At 32.9% G+C, this 27672-nt stretch overlaps 1 protein-coding gene and 1 long non-coding RNA gene across 14 annotated transcripts; one reads left to right on the top strand and one right to left on the bottom strand.

Moving 5' to 3' along the window:
- Positions 1-539: 539 nt before the first annotated feature.
- On the top strand, positions 540-5049 carry LOC133696177 (sodium/hydrogen exchanger 1-like). The gene is made up of 14 exons (XM_062118282.1): positions 540-899; positions 972-1090; positions 1383-1480; positions 1584-1643; positions 1749-1795; positions 1892-2086; positions 2210-2256; positions 2572-2638; positions 2769-2869; positions 2995-3096; positions 3227-3365; positions 3453-3515; positions 3853-3936; positions 4441-5049. The coding sequence occupies exons 1-14, from the start codon at positions 738-740 to the stop codon at positions 4765-4767; spliced, it is 1611 nt and encodes a 536-aa protein (XP_061974266.1). The 5' UTR covers positions 540-737; the 3' UTR covers positions 4768-5049.
- A 12309-nt stretch (positions 5050-17358) lies between these two features.
- On the bottom strand, positions 17359-21427 carry LOC133696478 (uncharacterized). Of its 13 annotated transcripts, none has more exons than XR_009842688.1 (6): positions 21229-21427; positions 21022-21094; positions 19574-20662; positions 19143-19475; positions 18980-19060; positions 17359-17949 (listed from the first exon to the last, which is right to left on the bottom strand). It is a non-coding gene; the product is annotated as an uncharacterized LOC133696478 (long non-coding RNA). The 13 variants fall into 13 exon arrangements; XR_009842683.1 differs by having other exon boundaries at positions 19281-19475; positions 21229-21416; XR_009842686.1 differs by lacking the exon at positions 17359-17949 and having other exon boundaries at positions 18778-19060; positions 19281-19475; positions 19574-19627; positions 19715-20662; positions 21229-21417.
- Positions 21428-27672: the final 6245 nt, after the last annotated feature.

The following is a 27672-nucleotide window of genomic DNA, read 5'->3' as shown; positions in this document are numbered from 1 at the left end:
TTAGAAATTCAAGTTGATCTCTAACCTGTCAGCCTAAAAACCTAAAAAATTTTAATACAAAGTTGTTGATTTTTTTTAAATGATATTATTTTATATTTTTATAAAATAAAAAAATTAAATTAATTTGAATTAATTCAAATAAACCCATCTAATATATAATCTAAAATTTATCTCAAACTTATCGCAAGTCAAGTTTGAAAACTACATCCGGAACTCCCTGGTAAAACAAGCCTCCAAATATTTCCTTTTCTAATTTTCAATTTTTTTTTCCTATTTTTTTGGCTTCCATTGTTGTATAGATTCTGTAGACGACATAATCATTTCACATGAACTTTCCTCCTCACTTTACATTCTTCTTTGCCTCCACTCCCTTCCAAAGTTCCATTAACTACATATCCCCACACTCAACGCTTAAACTCCTCATGTAATCACAACCGTCAACTCCCCTTGACAAATCTTAATCAACGGCCTTCATGCTTTAAAATTTTGAACCTTTTGACTCTCTACTCCAACTGTATATATACCCTCCCTTTCCCGGCTTCTCGCTGTCACTCTACAAATTTGCTTTACTCTGCTGAAGTTTTCGAAAAATAGTCAATTTCCCTTAAGTTTTAGCTTCTTCAAGATCCAAATTTGTTGTAACATTAATATTTTCTTGCTTTTTATATCCTGAAAGGAGCAAAATACTTGATCAAAAAGAAGAAATATTTTATTTGTTTTTTTTAACTAAATCTAGCATGGCAGATATTTTATGGAAAATGGGAGCAATGTTATCGTCTGATCATAGCTCAGTGGTGCCAATAAACCTGTTCGTGGCACTACTTTGTGCGTGTATAGTAATTGGTCATTTACTAGAGGAGCAGCGATGGATGAACGAGTCCATTACTGCACTTGCTGTAGTCAGTATCTTCCTTTTATGTTATTTTTTCGGTGGGGTTATAGAGGTTTTGATGGTGAGTTAATGCATGCAGGGTTTGTGCACTGGAGTTGTGATTTTGCTAACAACAGGAGGAAAGAGCTCGCATCTCTTAGTTTTCAGCGAAGATTTATTCTTTATTTATCTGCTTCCGCCAATCATCTTTAACGCTGGGTGAGTTAGAGTGTGTGTGTGTGTGTGTGTATTTTCCTTTATTAGTACTAGGGTTGTATCATTTGCTGATCAATTCATTTTAAGCTTGAGACCTTAAGTGTTTGCTTGCTTGCTTGAGATTGATTCAGATTTTTATGTGTACAATGGAATTATGCCAAGCATCATCCCGAAAAGCTATTTTTTCCCTTCTAATTTTCTTCGATATTTGAAACAAATGAGCCATAGAATAGCTCAGTTGTCATGAAATTTTTGTTGCTGGGACATCTCATGAGTTATTCTGTCTTCCCACCAGGTTCCAGGTAAAGAAGAAGCAGTTTTTCCGCAACTTCATGACTATCATGCTGTTTGGCGCAGTCGGTACTCTGATATCCACTGCCATCATTTCAATAGGTACACTAAAACATCAAGTTCATGACAATACTTTGTCTTGTTAGTGCTGAATAATGATCTTAGCTGTACTCTATTTGTGATTAACTTGTTGTTTTTGGCATAGGCGCCACTCACTTTTTCAAGAAAATGAACATCAGTTCCCTCAGAATTGGAGACTATCTTGGTATATTCCATATCACATTCTTTCTTTATTTTCGAAGTTTTCAAGACTCTGTTTCTGCCATCAGATAGCTTGCTTGTGTATGCTCATCTCTTGCCTTGATTGCAGCAATTGGAGCAATATTTTCAGCCACGGATTCTGTTTGTACCTTGCAGGTATGAGACTCCTGGTGAAGATATGGTCTGATTACAACTTTTGAAGCAACTCACACAGAAAAAGTGATTTGAGTACTTCAATTTGTGTTGTTGCAGGTTCTTAACCAGGATGAGACGCCTTTATTATACAGTCTGGTTTTTGGGGAAGGTGTGGTAAATGATGCAACATCAGTGGTGCTTTTCCATGCAATTCAGAGCATTGACCTATCTCACATCAACTCAAGCATTGCAGCTGAATTTCTCGGAAACTTTCTATATTTGTTTATCTCAAGCACCATACTGGGAGTTCTAGTAATTCTCTCCCTCTCTCTATACATGTGTGTGCACGCATGCGCCCATGCTTGTGTGATTAGCTTGTGATGTTTCTGTATTTATTGTGTTTTGTGACATTGCACACTTTTTTGGCTCCTGCAGACTGGACTACTTAGTGCATACATTATCAAAAAGCTCTACTTCGGCAGGTTAGTAAATCATTATCAAACATAAATTCATGATTAGTTTCAATCCCATATAGAGGTTTAGGACAGTAAAAATTAACAACCACAGCAGCTCAATTGCAAGTGGATGAAATCTCAGTTTATCTTGAGATTGCTGTTTGATATTGGAGTTTCACTTCTTCTTAATGTCTTTAAAATCTCACAACGTATTCCTCAAGTTTGTTTCATGTTTACATATATTTCCGTGGTAGCTCAGGTGACAAAAGAAATATTTGCTAGAATAACATGCTGGGAATTATTTTGTGCTCTAATAAATTTTTGTTTTGCCACAAAATCCAGGCATTCTACCGATCGTGAGGTTGCTCTTATGATACTCATGGCTTACCTTTCATATATGTTGGCCGAGGTAAGATTTCTCTCAATCATAGAGTACCTCTCCAAGGACCTCGTTTGCTTGTGCTTTCTACTATTAGATTGAATTTCAGTGGTGAAAGGCAGATTAACCATCATTTTTTGAATTTCGGGTTTTCTTGCAGCTATTCTATCTAAGCGCCATTCTCACTGTGTTCTTTTGTGGGATTGTTATGTCTCATTACACATGGCACAATGTAACTGAAAGTTCAAGGATAACAACTAAGTATGTTGAGTTACATATCCTGAAATGTGTTTGTGGCAATTCATACAAAATCTCTTGTATTCTATTTTTACCTCAAATTCTGTTCTAGCTATCACATTACTTGGGGTTCTCCTTGAACATTTCAGGCATGCTTTTGCTACTTGGTCATTTGTTGCTGAGATCTTCATCTTCCTCTATGTTGGCATGGATGCCTTGGATATTGAAAAATGGAAGGTTGTAAGTGATAGGTGAGGCTAAGCATAAAATGGGAGATTAGTTGCCACACAAATACATTCCAAGATTGTAAAATACAAGCTGAAACAAAATTATCTTCACCATTTTCTGAATATAGTGGTTAACCTCTCTCTTAATTCTCAGCCCTGGAACATCAGTTATGGTGAGTTCAATACTCTTGGGATTGGTTCTAGTTGGAAGAGCAGCCTTTGTTTTCCCTCTATCCTTTTTATCCAACTTGACTAAGAAGTTCCCGTATGAGAAAATAGACATAAAGCAACAAGTATGCTCTCAAGCTATTCTGGTTTCTGGCATTTAACGTGTGTGAATCACTTGATGTCTAATGTCACCCTGAATTTTTGTTTGGAAGGTAACAATATGGTGGGCAGGTCTTATGCGTGGTGCTGTTTCTATGGCTCTTGCTTATAATCAGGTAAAAAAGATCGAAAAGCATTCCTTTTCTATTGGATTTGTTTTTTTTTTTTTGTTTTGTTTTGTTTTTTTTTTTTCAATCTGTTCTATGATGATAGGGCTTTCCTTCTTGTTTTTAAACACAGACTAAGTTAAACATCTTTCAGCTATGAGCCTGGGCGATAGTTTCATATGAACAATTTATGTTCCTGCTATCCACCAACAGTATTAGAATTTCCCCTCGGAGATTTTATGTTGATTTTAATAGACCAATGGTTAAGGCCCTTGAGGGTCTTTATATCCTCTTATGTTGCATATTTATTCTCATCAAAATTATAATTTTATTACTATTCTTGCAGTTCACCAGGTCAGGCCATACTCATTTGCATGGCAATGCAATCATGATCACCAGCACAATTACAGTTGTCCTTTTCAGCACAGTGGTAAGACAATGCATCATCTCCGTGGAGAAAAGGAGGAGAAATAACCTGCTGTTTTACCATCCTGCCTGTGCTTTAATTGCACACTTTAGCTCAGTGCAAACTTTTACAGTTTCCATGTTTAAAGCTAGAAACTATAGTTACAGGTTTTCCTTCCGAAGCTGGACCGTTCCAGCCAACATATTGTTGTAGATATGATGTTTTAATAGTCAACTTGATTTAAGCCCCAGGAGCTAGAATCTGAATTGAAGATTGGATTTTGTGATCCAACTTCATTTTCATTTCCTTTTATTGCTCTTAAAATGGTGCACCGTTTGTTGCAATTATGTTAAGAGTCAATGGCTTGAACTAGATACTGTAGCATAGGGACTCCAAAAAGTTTATATCATGCACTTTTCGTTTTCGCGTATGATTCTTGTAATTTCCAATCCGCTACCAGGAAACTGAGCTAATCAAAGGTTAGTTTCAAACACAAGACTGATGCAGTAAACTGTTTGATCCATGCAGGTGTTTGGATTGATGACCAAACCACTAGTGAGGATCTTGCTTCCATCACAAAAACACACTGCCAGCATGTTGTCTTCTGAACCATCTAGTCCTAAATCCTTTGCTGTGCCACTGCTCAATAGACAGGATTCAGAGGACAACCAGGCCAGCCACAACGTGCCCCGTCGAACCAGCTTGAGGATGCTCTTGAGCACCCCTTCTCACACAGTCCACCACTACTGGAGAAAATTTGATAATAGCTTCATGCGACCTGTTTTTGGTGGCCGGGGTTTTGTACCATTTGTACCTTGCTCCCCCACTGACCAAAGCGTTCATCAATGGCAGTGACAGATTTTCAGAACTAGAGAATACTAATCATTGAATTTAGGTCATGCGTGCAATCGGCTTTTGGTGTGAAATTTGTCAATAGCAAAAAAGATTTCAGAGTGGGGAGGTGCCATTGACAGAATTTTGAGTTAACCTGAGTGGCTTGTAATTTGTTTCCTTTCGGAGCTTGTAATTTTTTGTGGCTATGGCTTGTCAAATGAGATTGTATTCCACACAACAGAGTTCTGTAACTCTTCCCATATTCAATTTCTTACTGTATTCTGGGATTTTCGAAGAGCAAAATCGAGCATTTTTTTTTTGTTTGTTTGTCTTGATGTATAGATTTTTGACACTCTGGCACCAAATATCACACACACTTCGTCCTGACGAAAATGCAAAACCCTGCAACGTAGGGAATTCTGAACAGCATAAATTCAGACCAAATTAAATATATCTAATCCCCCATTAGTTTTTTTTCTTTTAAAGTAAAATTTTTATCTTCTGAAAAGTAAATTATGAGAAAGTAAATTATTTTTTGATATTTGATAGTGTAATGGAAAATAAATTGGAAATACTTTCTAATTTTTTATTATGTCATGAAAAATAAACTGAAAAATAACTTATTAATGTTTTATTTTTTTCAAATTTATTAAAATAATAAGAAGCAAATTTTACAAATTAAAAAGTTGAATGAGAATGAAATTGAAAAAAAAAACTATAATTTTATAAATTATCTCAAATAAAATAAAATAATAATCAAAATAATAAAGATCAAATCTAAAAAATAAAAAAATTGAAAGATGAAGAAATTAAAATAATAATAATTAACATTTCATAAATTATTTTAAATAAAATAAGTAACAATCAAAAGAATGAGGACCAAATTTGATAGATAAAAAATTTCAATTAAAAAATGATAAGGAAAAAACAAATAATAATTATAAAAATAAAGACCAAAATTAATATAAAAATTAAATTCTAAGGGATGAAATTGAAAAACAAATATTCAAAACAAAATATATATAGCAATCAAAAGTTTGAGGATCAAATTTGATATAATAAGTAAATAAAATGACATTTCTAAATTTTTCACAACTTTCGGAAAGTGTTTTCTGTCTAAAATAAAAGGAAAACACTTTTTTGGAAACCAGGTCAAATTTTTCTTTGATCGAAAAGTGTTTTCCGTTGACCAACTTTTTTAATGGCAAACAAACACAGGAAAGTTTGGAAAATAGTTTTCCGGAAACCAGTTTCGGGAAAACAAACACAGCATAAAAGAATCAGTGTTTTATTGTAATGTGAATTACTGTGAATTGCACTGTTCGGTATAGTAACGTAAATTATTGTAGACTGTGAGTGCTTTCACTATGGACTGTACTGTTTGAGTTTTCTTTTTGCTAAAAGCACTGTGATTTGGGGAGGTATAATGGTAGAGTTGTCCTTGTCACAAAGAGTTGCAAAGATTGTAGGGGGGTGGGGTTGACTTTTTGGTCGGGGAGAAAATGATCAGTTCGGATTTTGGTGGGGCCACACGACCCAGGCTGCAGACACTTGGCGCTCGGCTTCAAGCCAGGACGATAGAGCCAGACCCGCGCGCCTGGCAGCAGCTCCAGGCTGCAGACACTGGCATTGGGGCTGCCATGCCCTGGACGCTAGGTAAACCCGCATGCCTCGCTGAAGACCCGACGAGCAGGTCTGCAGGCTTGTGTGTATGGGTTTGCAGACCCACGTGTTGGGTGCAAATCCGTGTGCCTGACTCTGCAGACCCGGGCGTTGGGTGGAGACCCGCACGCCGGGGTCTCTTTTGACTTGCACCTTAGGTTTGGAGACCCGAGTAGCTGGGTCTGCAGACCCTGCAAAGGAAAAAAAAATATAATATCAATTATTATCATTATCATTATTATTATCATTATCATTATCGCTAATAATTGTTTTTTAAAAAATTATTACTATTAAAACTTTTGCCAGACAAATTCAATACTATTATTGATATGATAAATATTATTATTTTTATTATTATTATTAAAAGTATTAATATTAAAAATATTATTATTTGTGATATAAATATTATGATTTTTCTTATAATTAATATTATTAATATTAAAAATACTATTATTTTTATTATAAATATTATAATTTTTATTATAATTAATATTATTCATATAATAATTAATAAATGTATAGAAAATATTATTAATATTGAAAAATAATAATATATTTGATTTGAAAGGTAAAATGAAGAATTATTATTACTATTGTTATTATTGTTATTGTCATTATCATATTTTAAAAAACATTATTACTACCATCGAAGAAAAACATAATTTGTTTTTAAAAGATTAAAAAAATATAAGAACTTGAATAGATAAGTTAAATATTATAAATATTAAAATAAATAGTTCTTACTGCGAGCAGTACCCATCAACATGGGTCCTGTTCCTAGCAGGACCCATCAATAATTTTTTTTCAATTTTTTTTCTTTTCTCTCATGTATTTTGTTTTATACAGTAAAGAGAAAATAAATTGATGGGAGTTTTTTTATATTGGTTAAAAGTTAGGTGATCATAATTGTTTTTTATTTGAGGTTGTATTGAGTTTTCTTTTTATGACATGCTTGTTTTTTCGTTTCAAAAATTCTTTGAAAAAAATTGAAAATTTTTAATTTTTTTCTCTAAATGTTATAATATTAAAGTTGATGGAACTCTTAATAAAATTTTGATTCACATCATATACTTTATATATTTGTATTATATAAGAGAATTAGTTAACAATAAAATCCATTAAAAAATAATTTATAAATATTATAATATAATATTATTTTGGGTAATAGAAGATATTTTAATTTTATAATATTAGTGTATGAGATTTAAAGTTTTATCAATGTTTTATTGTCATTATATTTTTTATTCAGTAGTTCTGAATTATATAAATTATTAAATATATAAATAAATTATGTGTTGGGTCCTGTTGGGGGAAGTACTCAAAATAACTTTGGGTCTGGCTACATAATAGGACCCAATAAGTATGAGGACCCAAAAGTACTAAGTCCGGACCAATTCTCTTAGGTGTTGCGTCATGAGCCAAGGCTAATGGGTCTTGTGTCAGGACCCAACTCACTTGGGTCTGGTGTTAGGACCCAAGGCTTTTATTATAAGTAAAAGTATTAATGTAAAAATATTTTTATTTGTGTTATAAAGATTATTATTTTTTTATAATTAATATTATTAATATAATAATGAATAAATTAAAAATATTCTTATTTGCATTATAAATATTGTTATTTTTATTATAATTAATGTTATTGATATTAAAAATACTATTATTTGTATTATAAATACTATTATTATTATTATATTTCTCTTGGGTTCAGCGTTATGACTCAATGTTCTTGGGTCTTAGATTTTTTGTGTTATAAATATAATTATTTTTATTATAATTAAAAGTATTAATATAAAAAAATATAATTATTTGTATTATAAATATAATTTTTTTTATAATTAAAATTTTTAATATTAAAAATAGTATTATTTGTGTTATAAATATTATTATTTTTATAATAATTAAAACTATTAATATGAAAAATATTATTATTTGTGATATATATAATATTTTTTTATTATAATTAATAATCATAATATTAAAAATAGTATTATTTATGTTATAAATATTATAAGAATTTAGGTCAGATGAGTTTAATATTATTATTAATATTATTAATATTATTATATTCATTAATGTGATTAAATTTGTAAAAAATATTATTGCTATAAAAAAACATAGAATTGATTTGAAGGGTAAAATCAATTATTATTATTATTATTATTAATAATTTGGGTCAAGCATCCCCTTCCAGACCCAAGAAACTTGAAGCAGGAAAAAGGCGCCTCATCCAAAGAGCTTGGGTGTGGCTAGAGTGTAAACCCAAATCTCTTGAGTCTTGCAGCCCCACCTGATCCAAGATTATTGGTCCTGCATTAGAACCTATGGTTCTTGGGTCTTAGGTTTATAAATATAATTATTTGTATTATAAATATTATTATTTTTATTATAATTAAAAGTATTAATGTAAAAAATATTATTGTTTGTGTTATAAATATTATTATTTTCATTATAATTAATATTATTAATAAAATAATTAATAAATTTGAAAAAAAATTGAAAAAAATTATTATCAATATTGAAAAACAACCATAGATTTGATTTGAAGTATAAAATTAATTTATTATTATTATTATTATTATCATCATTAATAAATTTTTAAAAACTATTATTACTATTGCAGAAAAACCATAATTTTTTTGAAAGATTAAAAAAATAAAAATTTTGACAAACAAGTTAATATTATTATTAATATTGTAAATATTATTGTTGGGTTTGATGTCGTAGTCACACTTAACACTCTTAAGTCTCATGTTATTGCTATACTCAATGCTTTTGGATCTTAGATTTTAATAATAATATTTTATTAAAATAAAAGACAAACCGCGGTGGGTGTAATGCAAACCACCTAATTAGTAAATCCTAAAATGGAATAGAAATGAGCTTGCTTTATGTTTAAGGTTCAAGTTAATTCCTTGAACCAAGTTCTCAGACTAAACAAATTGAATTAACAACTGGTACTCTAGACTAATTGCCTAACTCAGCTTGTGCTCAAGTTGCTCTAACTCTGGTTCTAACAGAGGATTTTGTTGTCAAAAGCTTTCCATTTCTTCTTCCAATTTGCTAATTGATCCTGTTTGTCCCTCATCCATCTTATTTATTATTGGTACAGTGCAAAAATATATTACAGTGTATATAATAGTGTGGTACCAATTCTATTTTAAAGTATTTTTAATTAAAAAATATATTAAAATAATATTTTTTATTTTTTAAAATTTATTTTTAACATCAAAATAATCCAAAAATACTAAAAAAATATTAATTTAACGCAAAATATTTTTCTTCAAATTTTAACAAAAAAATAAACTAAAACTCCATTTCAAACACTCATCTCTGCAAAAAAAAAAAAGAAAAAAAGAAAAAGAAAAAAAAGAGGGTTCAAACATAATCTCAACCACCAGTACCTGCAGATGCAAATAATTCTGAGCTGCTCTAAAAGAAAGGAACTAATCGGTCTTTACTACTTTAATTTTCAACAAATAATCTGGATAAAAATAGCGATTCATTATTAAAACTTCTTGGTTTATTATGCAATTGCTTTATGACAGTTTAGAGTCTTTTAAATAAAATATGTGTTTTTTCATTAAGAATTTCCCATTATATAGACATAATTTACAAGCTAAAAAAGAAAAGAATACACAAGGAAAGTACATACTGATCTTCAGCCCTTAGAAGCAGCTAACCTACCATATACACATTGATCTAATTATAGCCTACAATTAGTATATCCTAATCAGGGAAAGAATAAATCTGTATACCATAACTGTCAAGGCAAAGAATCTGCTGCATTAAATGTGTAGGTATTCCCTTTGACATCCCCTCTCAAATTAATGCTAGTAAATCGACAAGCATCAATTTGCCAGTGAGGAAATGATGGCGCTGACGGGGCATGGATTTGATGAAGATATCTGTGATCTGTAGAGTAGTGGAGATATGTGGAAGGGTGATAATCTGATGATCATATGCTTTCCTGATTGAGTGACAGTCAACTTCAGTGTGCTTGGTGCGTTCGTGATAGACGAGGTTGGCTGCAATTTGGATGGCACTAGTGTTGTCAGCATGGAGTGGAGTAGGATGAATTGGACAAAATGGTAGGAATCTATGGCTGAAAGTAAGGAACGTTGGTTGGAGCAAGCCACCAAGATTGATCAGCTGGTCCTACATATGGAATCAATATCCACATAGTTCCAACAATTCATTGCTTCTCAACCTGCGAGAGAAGGAAATTGGAACTAGTTCCAGAGGCATTTTGGCTACTCCAGGAGCTGATAAAGAAACAGGAATGCTTGTCTCAGCTGAAAGAATCGCACTAGGACACAAGAATCAGTTCAGAGGTGATTAAATGATGGGGCAAGAACCTCATAAGATGGGATACAACATACCATTGCCAAGGGTAGAGATGCCAATGTTCAGGGGAGAGAATCCTCGTGGATGGTTGGTAGAAGTGGGTAGAAGTGGTCTCATATTACTTGGAGGGCAAGACAAATGTGTGGTTTGAAGGATTAGTACGAGAGAATGAATCTTGGATTGACTGGGAGGAATTTGCACAAACTTTTTGCAGACGGTTTGGTAGTAAAGAAGACAGTGTGAAAGAATTCAACAAACTGATCCAAGATAGGAGTGTGGATGACTTACATAGACCGATTTGAGGACCTGAGATCATTGATAAGTGCTCTTAATCCATCCTTAATAGAATCCTACTATGTCTCTAGCTTCATTAGTGGTTGAAGGAGGATATTAAACCAATGCTGAAGATCTTGAAAACTTTAAATGTGTTAATGGCATTTGAACAAGCTAGGTGGCGGGAAGAGTCTAACAATGCATTAACCAAGAGGACTAGATCAATGCAGCGCAATAACACTATATTCAACAATGAAAGAGTAACAAGTAATGCTTCATCCATTATCTTTAGCCCAAATCAGATTGAAGGGGGAAAGCTTTACTCAAATAGCTTATTTGAATAGAGGAAGAGGTTTTGACAGTGCTTCAAGTGTGGTGACAAGTACACACCTGGGAACAGATGCAATACTAAAGGCTTACATATGATCAAAGGGACAGAGGAAGAAGAGGATGGGGGAATCAAGGAACTAGAAGGCACATCGCAGGATGAATGCAAAGAAATGAGTCCGATAGATGAATTTGGACTATCACTAAATGTTTTAGCAGAAAATGATACTACAATACTATCAGGATTAAGGGGAACTGTAGGGGAAGAGACCTTATAATTCTAATAGATAGTGGAAGTACCCATAACTTCATTGATGAGAGCACAATTATAGAGTTGAATGCTGCTAAGAGTAAAACCACGTTATTAGCAGTGACTGTGGCTAATGGAAACATCATGTTATGCGAGATGCAAAGTCCTGGCTTTACTTGGTTCATGCAGAGCTATGAGTTCAAGGCCAACTTGAGGGTGCTAAAATTAGGTAGACATTATATAGTGTTGGGAGTGGATTGGTTGAAGCAGTACTCTTCAGTGCTCTTTGACTTCATCAAGCTACGATTATCATTCAAAAAAGATGGCAGAATGATTAAACTGAAAGGAATATCTCAGATTTCAAACTTTCAAATGATAACAACAATTAAAGAGCAGAGAAGCTTCAAGGATGTGATTGTAGGAGTAGTTGGTCAGTTTTTTGCTATGGACATGGAAGGGGAAGAAAAGCCAATCGAAGCTGCAGTGGAGATTGAGGCCTTATTGAGGGAATTTGCTGGACTTTTTAATGAACCATGAACTTTACCACCAACAAGGACGTTTGATCATAAAATTCTACCGAAATCAGGTTCACAAGCTATCAACATCATACCTTACAAAAGCTCATTCATCCAGAAGGGCGAGATAGAGAAGCTAGTGAAGGAAATGATTTCCAATGGAGTAATACCACTACTAAAATCTTTAGATTTACCGACGGATTTTTCCATCGGTATTTGCACTACCATTTCATTGGTATTCGTCGGTAATTCTGTTGGTAAAAATGACACATCATTATTTTTTTTGCTTTATTTTAATTATTTTTTTCCCACTGTAATTCCCTCGGTAAATACCAAGAGAATATTTCCGTCAGTAAAATCCATCGGTAATTTACCAACAAAAATATTCCCTCGGTATTTCTGTTTGTATTTATCAATTTTCTGGTAGTGTACAACACAGTGTTAGTCCCTTTGCATCTCCAGTTCTACTTGTCAAAAATAAGGACAACACATGGAGATTCTGCATCGACTATCGACAACTTAATGAGCAGATCATCAATAAAAAATTTCTCATTCCTCTTATAGACGATCTGTAATATCCCACATCGGCGGGTGAGGGAGTGGTAGCTGACTTTATTAAGAGTGTTGGTTGCCAACTTGTCATACGTGTTTTAGGGCGTCAGGCTCAAATATGGGCTCGCGTCACCAGAAACAAAACTGTGAGGGCGGTAAGGCTCAAAGTGGACAATATATAGCAAATTGGGCCGAGCTGTTACATTTGGTATCAGAGCCAACCTCACTAGTTGTCCGGTTATGCCAACGGGGTCGTCAGGCTCCTTAAGCGGGGTGGATTGAAATATCCCACATCGACGGGTGAGGGAGTGGTAGCTGGCCTTATTAAGAGTGCTGGTTGCCAACTTATCATACGCGTTTTGGGGCGTCAGGCTCAGATGTGGGCTCGCGTCACCTGAAACAAAATCATGAGGGTGGTAAGGCCCAAAGCAGACAATATATGGCAAGTTAGGTTGGGCTGTTACATTATTATAATATCCCACATCGGCGGGTGAGGGAGTGGTAGCTGGCATTATTAAGAGTGCTGGCTGCCGACTTGTCATACACGTTTTGGAGCGTCGGGCTCAGATGTGGGCTCGTGTCACCAGAAATAAAACCGTGAGGGCGGTAAAGCCCAAAGCAGACAATATATGACAAGTTGGGTTAGGCTGTTACATTTGGCATCAGAGTCGACCTCACTGGCTGTCCGGTTGTGCCGACGGGGTCGTCGGGCTCCTTAAGAGGAGTGGATTGTAATATCCCACATCGGCGGGTGAGGGAGTGGTGGCTAGCCTTATTAAGAGTGCTGGTTGTCAACTTGTCATACGCGTTTTGGGGTGTTAGGCTCAGATGTGGGCTCGCATCACCAGAAACAAAACCGTGAGGGCGGTAAGGCCCAAAGCGAACAATATATAGCAAGTTGGGTCGGGCTGTTACACGATCTCCTTGATGAGTTGCATGGTTCTAGGTTCTTCTCCAAGCTGGACCTGCGATTACGGTATCATCAGGTCAAAGTGCATGAAGAAGATATTGAAAAAAATAGTGTTTAGAACGCATCATGGGCATTATGAGTTTAGAGTTATGCCTTTTCGCTTCACCAATACGCCGACCACCTTCTAAGCATTGATGAACAACATACTAGAGCCTTTTCTGCAAAAAATGGTATTGGTATTTTTTGATGACATCCTTATTTACAGCTCAACCTTTGAGCTACACATTGCTCACCTCAGGCAAGTTTTGGAGACTTTGAGTGCTAACCAATTATTCGCCAAGAAATCCAAATGTGCATTTGGGGAACAACATGTAGAATATTTGGGGCATGAGATTTCCATAGAAGGAGTGGCAACAGATAGGAAGAAAATTGAGGTTGTAGCCAATTGACCTACTCCATAATCTTTAAAGGAATTGAGAGGGTTCCTTGGGTTGGCTGGGTACTACAGGAAATTCATATGACATTTTGGAATCATTAGTAAACCCCTCACTGACCTGCTGAAGAAAAAAAATTATGAATGGAATGCACAAGCTCAACAAGCATTCACGGTTTTAAAGAAAGCCCTGTATGAGTCACCAGTTCTCAAATTACCCGATTTCTCCAAAACATTTGTTCTGGAAATCGATGCCTGTGATTATGGTTTGGGAGCTGTACTAAGCCAAAAAGGTAAACTAGTAGCCTACTTTAGCAAATCCTTAAGCTCAAAGCACTTGGGATTGTCCATTTATGAGAAGGAATACTTGGTTATTCTCATGGCTATGGAGAAATGGAGACACTACTTAGAACAAGAACAATTCATCATACAAATGGAGCACGAAAGCTTGAAGTATCTATTGGATCAGAAAATCCATACTGCAATTTAGAAGAAGGGCTTGATGAAACTCTTGGGGTGGAGGTATAAAATACTGTATAGAAAGGGAAGGGAGAACATTGTTGCTGATGCATTATCTAGGAAGAACGGCTGTGAAATTCCTACTAAGGATATTAGGACCCTAGAAGCAATAACCAATGTACTGCCTGTATGGTATGAAGATGTTTATGCATCTTATGAGAAGGACTGCAAGTTACAGGCCATTATCCTTGGTAAATTGACAAAAGCTACAGGGGAACCCGACTATACTTATAAAGAGGGAATCCTGCGATACAAGGGCAAGATAGTGGTTGGGCAGGATAGTGGTTGGGCAGGAAGGACACCTTAGAACTCAATTAGTGAAGTCTGTATATGATTCCTATGTTGGGGGACATGTTGGCGTTCAGAACACTTATAGAAGGCTGAAGACGAACTTCTATTGGTATGGAATGAAAGCCATGGTAAAACAGGTAGTGGAAGAATGTAATGTGTGTAGGTAAGCCAAGGTGGAAAATGTAGCCTATCCAAGACTATTGCAGCCCCTACCAGTTTATAGAGGTACGTGGGAGGCCATTACCATGGATTTTATAGAAGGGTTACCAAGTTTAGAAGGAAGAAATGCTATTATGGTAGTGGTTGATAGGTTTACTAAATATGGGCATTTCATTGCACTTACTCATCCATTCACAGCACAAGACATTGCACAGTTGTTCCTAGACCATTTCTACAAATTTCATGGATTACCTGCAGTTATTGTCACCGATAGGAACAGAATCTTCACCAGTGTCTTTTGGAAAGAGTTATTCAAGAAGTTGGGGGTTAGGATGTTGATGAGCATGGCCTGTCATCCACAGACAGATGGGCAGATCGAGAGAGTGAACCAATGTTTAGAAACATATCTTCAATGCATGACCATTCATCAGCCAAAACAATGGTTTCAATGGTTATTATTAGCGCAGTGGTGGTATAATTCCAGTCATCATTCAACCCTAGGCATGAGTCCCTTCCAAGCTTTTTATGGTTATGCTCCTCCTCAAATGGAGTGGTTGGCATAAAAACCTACTCCAGTAGCTGCGATGAAAGAGGTGTTGCAAAGGAGGGCAAACATGGATCACGCACTGAAGAAGCAGCTGGAAACAGCAAGGCACAGAATAAAGCAACTTGCTGATAAAAAACGAACAGGGAGGGAATTTACAGAGGGTGACTGGGTTTTTCTAAAACCGCAGCCTTATAGGCAAAACAGTGTGGCAGTAAGGAAGAACCTTAAGCTCAATCCAAGGCACTATAATCCTTATTAGATCAACAAAAGGATTGGAATGGTGGCTTATGAGTTGAAGCTACCAGAGGGAAGCTTGATACATCTAGTATTCCATGTATCTTTACTTAAGAGGAAGATTGGAGATGTAATCATCGTGTTATCCAAGTTGCCAGTATCAGATAAAGAAGGGCGGATGCAAATCATGCCTATAGCTATATTGGATAGGAAGTTGATGAAGAAGAGTAATGGAGCAGCTACTGCAGTATTGGTTAGTGGTCCAATCTCTATCTAGAAGATGCAACTTGGGAAGATTTTACTGATCTACAGAAGCAGTTTCTAGATTGCCAAGCAGTTTTCAAAACGTCTTAATTCAGCATTCTTGTGGACAAGAAGGCATTGAAGTGAGGAGTATTGTTACAGCTAAGAATAAGAAGTAGCAGTGACAGTTATTAGCTGTTAATAAGAGCAGGTGCAAGGCACGTAGAAGGTAGTTAGGAACCAGTTAGTCTGTTAGTAGTTAGTAAGCACGTAATGCATTTTAACTAATATATAAGGGGAGAAGTTGACGTATTGCACACAAAAAGTAATAACAGAATTCATTCTTCTAAAAACTCAGTCTTTTTCTCTCTGTTTCTTTCATTTCTTCAGTCTTCGTTAAGCCAGGCTTAACACCTTGATGGAGTTTGAGGCATCTCATTCTCTGGGGCATTTCTATATGAGTAGCGGACCGCACAAGGCAAGATTACCAATAAATGTTGAAGCATTAAAGCTCTGCAGCTGTGTGCTGGATGGGATTTTCCAATCCCAGACAAGTTATAATAGAAGAGGTTCAAGTAATTCCAGAAACCTAGATCTGCTAAGGTGGCTGGAATTACACCTGATAACTTTTGGATTGCTCATGATGATTTTATGGACATTATTGCCTCTGTACAGGGTAGAAGCATCCAAGGGTGGCCTACGCACAGAATTTGGCAGAAATTGAAGCTTCTAAAAAGTCCTCTTAGATGACCGAATCAAAATTTTTATGGTGGTATCAGCAGTAGGGTCTCTCAAACCAGAATAGCATTAGAAGCTGATATGTAAAAGCAGCTTGGTTCATTAAAAAAAGTACTTTTTTTCTCCTAAATATGTCAAGGTCTGGATGATCTATTTAAAACCAAATTCACGAGAGATTTACAGATTGTTTGTAACGATTTCTTCAACCGAATTGAATTCATTTATATTAATGAGTAGAAATGATTTAAATTTTGTTATAAATTCCTGTGTTTGGAACAAAATTTGAAAGGAAATATATATTTGAATTAATGTATCTTTAATAAGTTATTCATATATCCTTGTCATGAGATTAAAAGAAATCTTAAAAATGAAAAAAATCATGTCCATAAAACCATGTAAAAAAACATATGTATTATTTTTCTGAGCTTTCTTTTATATATATATATATATATATATTCTGGTTATTTCAACTTTTCAGTGTCCATAAAACCAATGAGAACAGCTTGATTCTTTTGCATAGCAAGAGAAAAGGGCTTTGCAGAATGCAGAGGAAACAAATTTCTTCAGAGAGATACTTGAAATGCAAGAATTTTTAGTGTGATATACACCCAGAAGAAATTCAAGACTCTTTCTATATCATAAATCACACGCTATAAAACACCTGTGTGGCAGTCAAACCCACCTATATGTGATCATCAAGGGCAATCCCCCAACCATTCGAAGAAATGGAACGCCTCTGAGGTTTCTCCTATGGATGAATAAGGTATCGACTGATCAAAGCAACCAAACATACATATACGAGGGGGAAACCCACTTGAGCTCTTCTCTTGTTGTTATTCCTTAACAAATACCGACAAGGCAATAACAATAACTTGATCAGAGTCTAATGTTAAAGTTAAGAATCACCCCGATCATGTGTTATCAATAGGCATGCACAGACAGTACTGTAGCTTAGAAGCAATGATATGAAAATTGCTTTGATACTGGGCATGTTCAGAAATGAAATGATTATATAACAAGGGGCTGGAGTTCTGAGCTGGAGAGGCTTGGCTCTGTCCAAATTCTTGCATGGCCTTGTAAGTCAGGTGGCAACATTGTGAGGAGGCGATTTAAAATTAAAAGACAGCAGAGGAACTCAAGATCCTCCAACGAAGAAATGGTCAGGTCGCGTACAGTACATGGTGCCAGGGGAACGATAACATTTGCCTGGGAACATAACCACAATCATGCAAAGTCAAGGGAAATATGATGTTTAATAGCGCTACGTAATAAATATCATAAAGAAACAAATAAAAAAACTATTGCTAGCCCTATATAACATTTAAGATTTGAACTTTATGCTGGAAATTTGTTTTAAAAAAATGATTAAAATACATATTTGAAGTCAAATTAAAATAACAATCACTTATTTTTTGAGTTAAAACCTTATTGAAATTTAATCTCCAACATATATTTTTTAATATAAAATATTATCATGATTTAAATAAATTATAAATAAATAAAAAATTGATGTTAAAAAACTCTGAATTGATATGTTTTGATAAAATTTAAAATCTTTTAAAAAATTCTATTTCATATTAGAAAAAAAAAACAAAACTTTTCTAATATAATCGAAAACATTTAAGCTTTTAAAGGTGAAAGATTTTAAATAAAATGAGTTTTAAGCTTAAACTCACTCGTATGGTGAAAAATTCTAAATAAAGTGAGTTTTAAGCTTAAACTCACTCATATTCTGGCCCAACCCATCTTAGACCTAAACCTGAATTTATTGTAAAACAATATTTTAAATTATAAAAATTATTTTTTACCGATTAAAATTTTAACTTGAACCTGATCCATAAATAATAATTTTAACTTGAACCTGATCCATAAATAATTATTTCTTTCAGCTTATTGTTTATCTATCTAGTTCAGCCACAAATGTTAATAATCTCTTCTAGAAGTTTTTTTTTTTTCAACTCTAAACAGTTTTTTTAGCTTAAAAAATACTGATTTATAGCCACTATATTTATATATTTAGAATTACACACGCCATTGTTCACTATTTTAATATATTTACAACTATGAAAAACAAATAATTTCTTTTACATCCATCTCTTGCCAGTTGTCTAATCCTATTACCTATCCTCTTTGCAGACCAACAAGCAGTAATGGCAGAAAACTAACTTTCAAGGTTTTAATCAGAGTTATTAGCCTTAATATTTTTTTTAAAAAAAGATCCTGTGAAATAAATTACTTAATGCTTCATGCTTGAGCTTATCCTTCTCTTTAGTGGCCATCCTCCTCTCATCATTGAGCTTCAAATGGTATGATCAGCCTGCAAAAACAGATAATAACAAAATGGATAAAAAGTGTCGTGTAGCATTAAGGAAAAACCTCTCTTCAAAATAAAAACTCACTATTCCACGTTCAAAGATCAAACATGACTCAAGGAATTCAATTGCTCTTTTCCAAAATATTATTTTGTGATAAATGGTAGTATTGAGCCCGAGTTTAAGGTTTTGGCGCCAATAAACTGATACTAGACGAGAAAAGACCTCTCTTAGCTTTAAGTCCATTGCATGTAGCTTTGACTTCAACTCCTCAAAATCCTTCGTCAACTTTGGTTCAGCTGTATCCTTAGAAGATTTCAATTCCCCCATATCAGCAGGTCTTGAACCATCAGCATCCTTGGCTCCTCCTAACTCATTAGCATCCATGGCAGTTTCGAAGACTGGAACATCTTCAGCTAACTGAGACAAGATAACCAATAATCATTTTGTTGTGTTAAAATTTTAAATTTTAAAGCATTTCCTTGCAACTTCTCTCAACTAATCATATGTTCGGTTACCTTTTAGCTTCTTCTCTTCAATGTATTTCCCACCCTCCTTAGAAAACTGCCAAACTAGAAAAAAGAAACTAAAGAGAAAATTTAAAACAAAACAGAGCTGCAACTTCTTACAGTAGAAACAGAAATGAAACTAAATCTTACCATGTTAGATGTAATGTCCTCTTCAGTTGTCCCAGGGGGGACAACTGTACTTTGAACCAAGAACTTATGAGCTTGCATAGTAACCGAAATGACCAGAAAGTTAAGAAAAAAACCATCCATTGCAGATTCTGATAGAATAAGACAGGCAGAAACTCAGTACTTCCATTTATTTGTCCAGACCTGGTTTAAAATTTTGATTGATCAAAAAATTCTTCTTGTCATGCTAGTCCATCTTAGACTTTACCAAGCAGCCTTTTTATGATCCAGAATAACAGCCTTTATTATTTCCATGATTAAATTGCACGTGGATCATTGTTTCATTTGAAACATTAGGTATACAATAGGCCACATGCATCATCATTTTTTACTTTTTTTTCAAAACTTGTCACAAACACATGTTTGAGACATTTTCTTTTGAATATAAGCAGAGCATAGGAAGATGGGAAAAACCTGTGAAATCACAAGTTGACTTTGGTTTAATAACACCCGTGATAGGCCGCACGCAATACTTTTTCGGGGATGTGTAGTCCTCACCAGCAAAAAAAGTTTTGAATTATTTAGGCATACTTGTATCATTTTCCGAAACCAAACTTCTTTACTTTGACCTCATTTCAATAAACATTAGCATCTGCACTGCAATTTCATTGCAGATAAACCAGCACTCCCATGATCATAGAAGAGTATAATTACATTAAAAAAATGTAAAATAAAATAAAATGGAGCTGTTAAAAAGAGAAGAGTGCAACAGAAATGAAGCCATAAAAGAACCTCACCTTGAAAGCAACATACTGATCAGACTTATTGCCCAGCTGAATTGAGCATGAGCTTTCTCTCTTCACCTCAACTACAGAGATAAAAAGAGAGTCCATCACAGTGCAAATTACAACAGATTTTTATATTTACCAAACAACTTTGCCAGCATAACTGCGCAAAGTTAAAATTCGACACCTGAAAAAAATCCCAAAACATAAAAAATCAAAATTCAAAACGTAAGCATCAATAATTATTAAAAAAAAGGTGCCTGGGATAAAAAGAAAATGTAAAGCTGCAAGTGGAAATTAAATTGTGAGCAAATATATTGATGACCCATTTGTTGTTTTCGAATAATTTTGAGTTTCAACTTTCAACAAACAGAAGATAATAATAAATTTCTCTTATTTAAACAGCTGGGACACTCTTATTTATCTGTTTTCAACATAATTTTGTATTAATCACATGATATTTGAAAAAAATTTATTGTCATCAAATCAATAAAATAAACAAAAACTTAAGCGAGAAGAAAGAGAAAATAGTAACTAAATACTTACAAGTAATCTTGAGTTCACGAGGCAGAATTTCCAAAAGCTCTGTACTCATCATCATCCTGACTCTAAACTAAAACTAAAACAGTAACTAAGTGAAAAACATATAATATTGTGAAGTGAAATTAAACAATATTAATAAACAGAGGAGTAATTAATTAAGTAGAAGTGATAATGATATACTTAAAATTCCAAGACAAGTAAAAAACTTACCAGTGATTTTAAGAGAAAATGCAGATCCAAAAAAGGATATAAGAATTAAGCCTTAGAAGAGAGAGAGTAGCGTCTGCATAACCTCACCCTCTCTAACATAAAAAAAAAAAAAAAGGGTTGTTTATTTATCAAGTTTTACCTTCACTCTCGGTCATATTCTGAATAGTTTTAGGAAGTGAAATAAGTGTTTTGGTTATGACTGCTTCTAATTTTTTCTCTCACCTAATTACTATTCTTAATTTTCTTCAATTTTATTTGATCTTCATGTTTGTATATATAAAATATAAGAGTGATACTTTTTTATAATAATATATTTATTTCTAAGCTTATTATTGACTGTATATTTGTTAAACTATCATGATCTACAAAATAAGATATGATTTGCATATATTGAGACCACATTAGTTACTTTTACCTCATCACAATCATTCAATCATTGTAATCTATAAGGTTTATAATGCTTAATAGTATACAAGTTTAGATTACTAATAAGGATAGTATTTTCAAGTTTGAATATTTTGTCTTTACAAAGAGTATTTATATTTTTAAAAATAAAAACTCTGATGGATCTATTTTTATGGACTAAATTGATCCACTTACAAAACTGACTTAAAACCTATATTAATAAACTCGAAAGTATAGACCCAAATAAGCTTTGGGTAATAGCTGAAAACTAATTCATAACTGAGTTCAAACAAGCATTGAGCCTTAACTAATTAATCAAACTCAAAATCATAAATTTAGAACGAAAAACCAAATTGCCTAAACTTAAAAAAACCAAAAGAAATAAAAGATAGCTTAACTAAAGTATTTATAAAGCCGTTAGGCGCCACACATATCTTAGGGAAGAAAGGTCTCAAATTCTTCAATGAATCCAAGCCACATTAGGAACTCTTGTAGCTCAAGTCCATGAACAAATTTAGGATCTAAATAAACTCTATTTAATCTTTCTTTTCTGTTCAAAATTAGCCCATTACATGTCTTGTCTGATCAAGTAAAAGATAGTCAATAAAAAACACTTTGTCGACGAATCAATAATATTATAAAAAGTACAAAGTTTCAATGAAAACAAGACCACCAAAACTCAACCAATAAACCACAACTACCACCACCACCACCAACAACAATAATAAGTCATGGTATTAAATACATATTTGAAAGGTGAATCGGGGCAAAGCACAAGTTAAATGTTGGAAGGGTTGATCCCTAAATATATTTTTTCATCAAAATGATATTACTTTAACTATTTTTTTTAAAAAAAGTTAATGGGTTAAGGGTCGTATTTTGACCGAGTCAGCAAGTCAATTCGAGTTTTTGACTACATCAACCAAGTTTCTTTTTTTTTTCTCAACTCAGATTTGTTCATGCTTCATATTTGCTAGATCTCAAATCAACTAATTCAAGTCTCACAACATTGATTTAACTTGGCAACACTCTTTTTATCTAGAAGAAATTACAAGAATCTCCTTATAAAATCTTCTTTATAAAAAGACCATTAAAATATTTATGTATCTATATAATTTCAATACCATATTTTTATATCAAAGAAATCCAGAATCTAAATCTCATTTAACACTATCCATCCATTTGACCATTTTTTATATTAATTTTTCACTTTTTTATTTGATAGATTAAGAAAATCATTGATTTGGATAGAAATTATTTCACAAAATTTTATATTCAGTATTATTTATTTAATCATATTTATCTTTGTAATATTCATATTATATTATTATATTACAATTATATTATAAACACACACAGAATATATATATATATATATATATATATATATATATATATATATATTTTCATCGGAACGATATTGCTTTAACTATTTTTTTTTAAAAAAAGTTAATGGGTTAAGGGTCGTATTTTAACCGAGTCAACAAGTCAATTCGAGTTTTTGACTACATCAACCAAGTTTCTTTTTTTTTTCTCAACTCAAATTTGTTCATGCTTCATATTTGCTAGATCTCAAATCAACTAATTCAAGTCTCACAACATTGATTTAACTGGGCAACACTCTTTTTATCTAGAAGAAATTACAAGAATCTCCTTATAAAATCTTCTTTATAAAAAGACCATCAAAATATTTATGTATCTATATAATTTCAATACCATATTTTTATATCAAAGAAATCCAGAATCTAAATCTCATTTAACAATATCCATCCATCTGACCATTTTTTATATTAATTTTTTACTTTTTTATTTGATAGATTAAGAAAATCATTGATTTGGATAGAAATTATTTCACAAAATTTTATATTCAGTATTATTTATTTAATCATATTTATCTTTGTACTATTCATATTATATTATTATATTACAATTATATTATAAACACACACAGAATATATATATATGAGTTTATAAAATTTAATTGTGTACATTGTAATATAATCTTATAAATAATTAACTTGTAAAATATTTTTTTTTATTTGTAGAACTTTAAAACAAAATTTTTCATTTAAAAAATAATGAAAAAGTGGAAGCTAGATATTTGGATTTTTTTTTGTATGAATATCTTATTTTGATAAGTTCTTTTTTCCATAAAATATTTTTTTATTTAGGTAATTATACCTTTTACTAAACAACACTAGCTTTGCTTCTCCCTCACAATCTAACTCACAAACAACCAACAATCCTCATTTTCACTCAGATCTCTCCTTTTTCTGTTTGTTTTTATTGAAAGAAAAAAAATGGCCTCTATTACCAGAGCTTCAATGTTGCAAGAAGATTGAATTCTGGACAAGGTTGTCAAAAATATATTTTTGACACGACATGAAAAATGCAAAATAAATTCAGATTGTAAAAACGGATCATAAAATTGTAAGGATTTTTTTTTCATACATAGTTCAAGCACCTTAAAATACATGGTTCAAATAAAAATTCATACACGATTTAAGTAACTTTTCATTAACTAACAATTAACAAACTTAAAACAAACAATCTGCTGATGTGTTATGTAAACTAAAACTAGCTTCATTGCCTTCATCTTGCTCATTATTCCTCAGACATTCATCAATATCATTATTATCAAGAGGATTATTAGTATCACTACTAGTACCAACACCAATATTATGAACATTAGTGCTACTTCTAGTACCAACACTAATATTATCAATGCTATTTAACTCAAAACTCCTTGAATTCTCTAAATTGTCATCAATTTGAATCTTCAAATCATCTTCAATACCATGACTCTCCATTTCATCATCATTAAGAATTTCTTCTTCATCACTTTCATCTTCTTTACCATTTTTTCTTCGTGTTGCACTGTCAATAGCACCAAGCAAATCAAAGTTTGAATGTTTTTCTCCATCAGTTATCCAATCATAATCAAATGAAAGATCATTTACTATACCAAAATCATCAGCTTGCTTTTTAACTTGGTTATCATTCAATTTCAGATTGCACATTACAAATACCAAGTCATTCATTTTTCTCTGGTTCAAATGATTTCTTCGTTTTATATGAACCTAAATAAACAATTCAATGTATAAGATTTTTATTAAATATTTCAACATTTAAAATAAAAAAAATAAATAAACTCACTATTTCAAATGCACTCCAGTTATGCTTACACCCAGATGAAGTACAAGTCAAGTTTATAACTCAGATTGCAAACCTTTGTAATTCTGGACATTCATCCCCGTAAGAATCCCATCATTGAGCTGGAGTTTTTTTTATCTCATGCTGTCTTAGCAGCCTCAATGCCAAACAACCCTTTTGCATCCTTGATTGATTCAAGTTGTAAGTCAATTTTGCACATTTCAATTGCATTAGACACTATCCTTTCTAAGCATTGATATAATTCAATTTTAATGTTGGCATTAACCTTAAAATTGGGATTATAATGATAATAAGGATTCAAATAATAAGCTGTTGCATGTAAATGTATGTGGAGTTGAAGTTCCCATCTTGCATTAACAATATTCCATATAGGTATATAACTATAAAAAAAACAATAAAAATATCATTACAATCTAGGAATATCTCAATTGGAAGTATCTCTAAAGACATTCATATTAATAGATGAAAACATTTGAAATAAACAATTAGCAAGATATATATATTTTTTTCACAGAATCAAAATTCACTTGTATCTTCTCTTTTGCTTCATCCATTGCTTTATATGTAAAACCCATAACTGATTTCTCATCTGAATCAACTAATCGAAGAACTTTAATTAGAGGATATGCTGCCTTAATACATATAGTGACATCATGCTAAAACTTGTTATCCAAAACACAATTTTGAATTTGTTTCCCTTCTTCTATTCTTGCAAACCTACATGAACTCCATTGTTTGGAAGTAAACATAGTCATCAGCTGCATTTTATGATCATTCAAACATCTTAGAGTCAAATATAAAGTAGCAAACCGAGTGGCAGCATGCCTAATCAAATCCCTTCCTTTTGTAAAGTGCCTTAGTATGGAAATAAGAATAGTTCTTGAATAAATATATGAGGTGATTCTCCTCCCCTTAGTAATAGTTACTTGATGAACCTCTAACTTCTTCTCAAAATCTTCCAATATCAAGTCAATACAATGGACAACACATGGTGTCCAAAATAAACTCTTTCGTTTCTCCATCAATAATTGTCCTGTTGCCTTATAATTTACAGCATTATCGGTGACTACTTGGACAACATTTTCCTCCCTAATCCTCTCCACAATGACATCTAACATCTCTAATATGTTAGAAAAACCTTACAATTTGTCGACATGCTTCTTCTCTAATATGCTTTTTTAGCAATTAATTTAGGGTTGTTTGTGTACTTCCACTCCCACTAGTTACTCTCTTTCCTTTTTCCTTAGTGCTAATTTCTTTTATTTCATCATCATCATATTTCCACTTCCACTATATTGATGAGCCTTTCTTTTCTTTTCTTTTCAGTTGCTTCTAGATTTTTCACCGAAACACTCAAAATCATCTGCTTAACATTTTCTAGTACTTACTGACATGGCTCAACATCCTTACAAGTGCAAGCTAAATGCTGTTTGAAACGAAAAATACTTCCACTGATAATTTTTTTGACAATACTTGCACTGAACTTTTCTAGAATTTTTATCAATATCTATACCATGTTGCCATCCCACATCAATTCTATTACCAGAAGAATTTTTTCTAGATGCCATAAGTTCAACAATTCAAGAATCAACTCAAATTAGCTCTGTAATCAATCTCAAGATTTTATGATTGTAATTAAATTCTTGTTAAAAAAGATCTACCATAATACATGACTAGTAATATAAATCAATAGTGACAATAAAATTATCCAAGATTGTTCTATGTGATTCATGCAGCTAGTATTATCCAAAATCTTATCAGCAATTCAAAGACAATTATAAAAATTGTAGTGACAATTTAGAAGACTATAATCATGACCAGTAATATAAATCCCCTAAGCAAAGTGCATCTAAACTATAATCATATTGCACCACCGAAATCTGGGCAAGAAAAAGAAGATATCCTCTCTAGTCAACAAGCTCAACTATAAACAAATATAATTTAACACTTAGACTATATAATTATAACATTTAGACTATATAGTTTAAGCAGTAAACTATCCACAAAGCCAATTAGCCATAAACTGCAAATCCAGTTCCATTAATCACAACTTATTCATAGAGTAAAACCATATTGATGAAGAGGAAGGGCGTAAAGTTCACAACCCACATATCAGCCCATAGCAAAAAATAATAAAAAAAACCCATAAAATCCTCCAAATTTCTTCTTGATTTGAATAATTTCATGTTGCATATATTTTTTCTTATCACAATCTACTTCTGGTCTATCAAAATCTAAACTTTCATCACCTCTTAATCATTAGCAAACCAAACCGATATTAAGCATAATAATTTATCAAGAAATTAATTAAATTTAGTTAAACTAATCAACATATAACAATAAAAAGGTCACATCTTTTTCCAAAACTTTCTCAACAACCAAACAAAATGACATTATAAATGAACAACTTACGGTGTAGACTGTAGAGGAAGCCGTTGATGATGGAAAAAAAAAGACCATTGTTGATGAAGGCTGAAGAGTAAGTCGTTGTTAAAGACTGAAGAGGAGAGCGTTGTTGATGAAGAGTGAACAAACTGAAGAGTGCTGCCGCTGTTGATGAAGAGGAAGTTGTGAGCCATGATGATGGGGAAGAGGAAGCTGTGAGGCGTGAGTCAATGTTTGGCAGGCATGAGTTGTTACCAGGAGAGCGCTGCCACTATTGAGTAAGAGGAAATCATGAGGCGTGAGGTCGTGAGCTGTTAATAGAGAAAGAGATTAGATTTAGGGATTTAGATTTTGTTTGTTCTATGTGTGTATGTGTGTGTGTGTGTGTATTAGCATTATATGTTTATGATGAAATCGTTAAAACGGTCCTAAAATCGTGTTTTTACGCGATTTCACCCGATTTTAACGATTTCACCCATC

The sequence above is a fragment of the Populus nigra genome, chromosome 6 (assembly GCF_951802175.1).
Source record: "Populus nigra chromosome 6, ddPopNigr1.1, whole genome shotgun sequence".
Taxonomy (NCBI): domain Eukaryota; kingdom Viridiplantae; phylum Streptophyta; class Magnoliopsida; order Malpighiales; family Salicaceae; genus Populus; species Populus nigra.
Note: the sequence above shows the minus strand (reverse complement) of the source record. Positions and strands in the feature narration are given on the sequence as shown.

Excerpts from the sequence above, each read along its gene's own strand:
- LOC133696177 (XM_062118282.1), top strand. The coding sequence starts at position 738 with ATGGCAGATATTTTATGGAAAATGGGAGCAATGTTATCGTCTGATCAT. Across the intron at positions 900-971 it reads CCATTACTGCACTTGCTGTA|GGTTTGTGCACTGGAGTTGT; the intron begins GTCAGTATCTTC and ends TAATGCATGCAG. Across the intron at positions 3,516-3,852 it reads TGGCTCTTGCTTATAATCAG|TTCACCAGGTCAGGCCATAC; the intron begins GTAAAAAAGATC and ends CTATTCTTGCAG.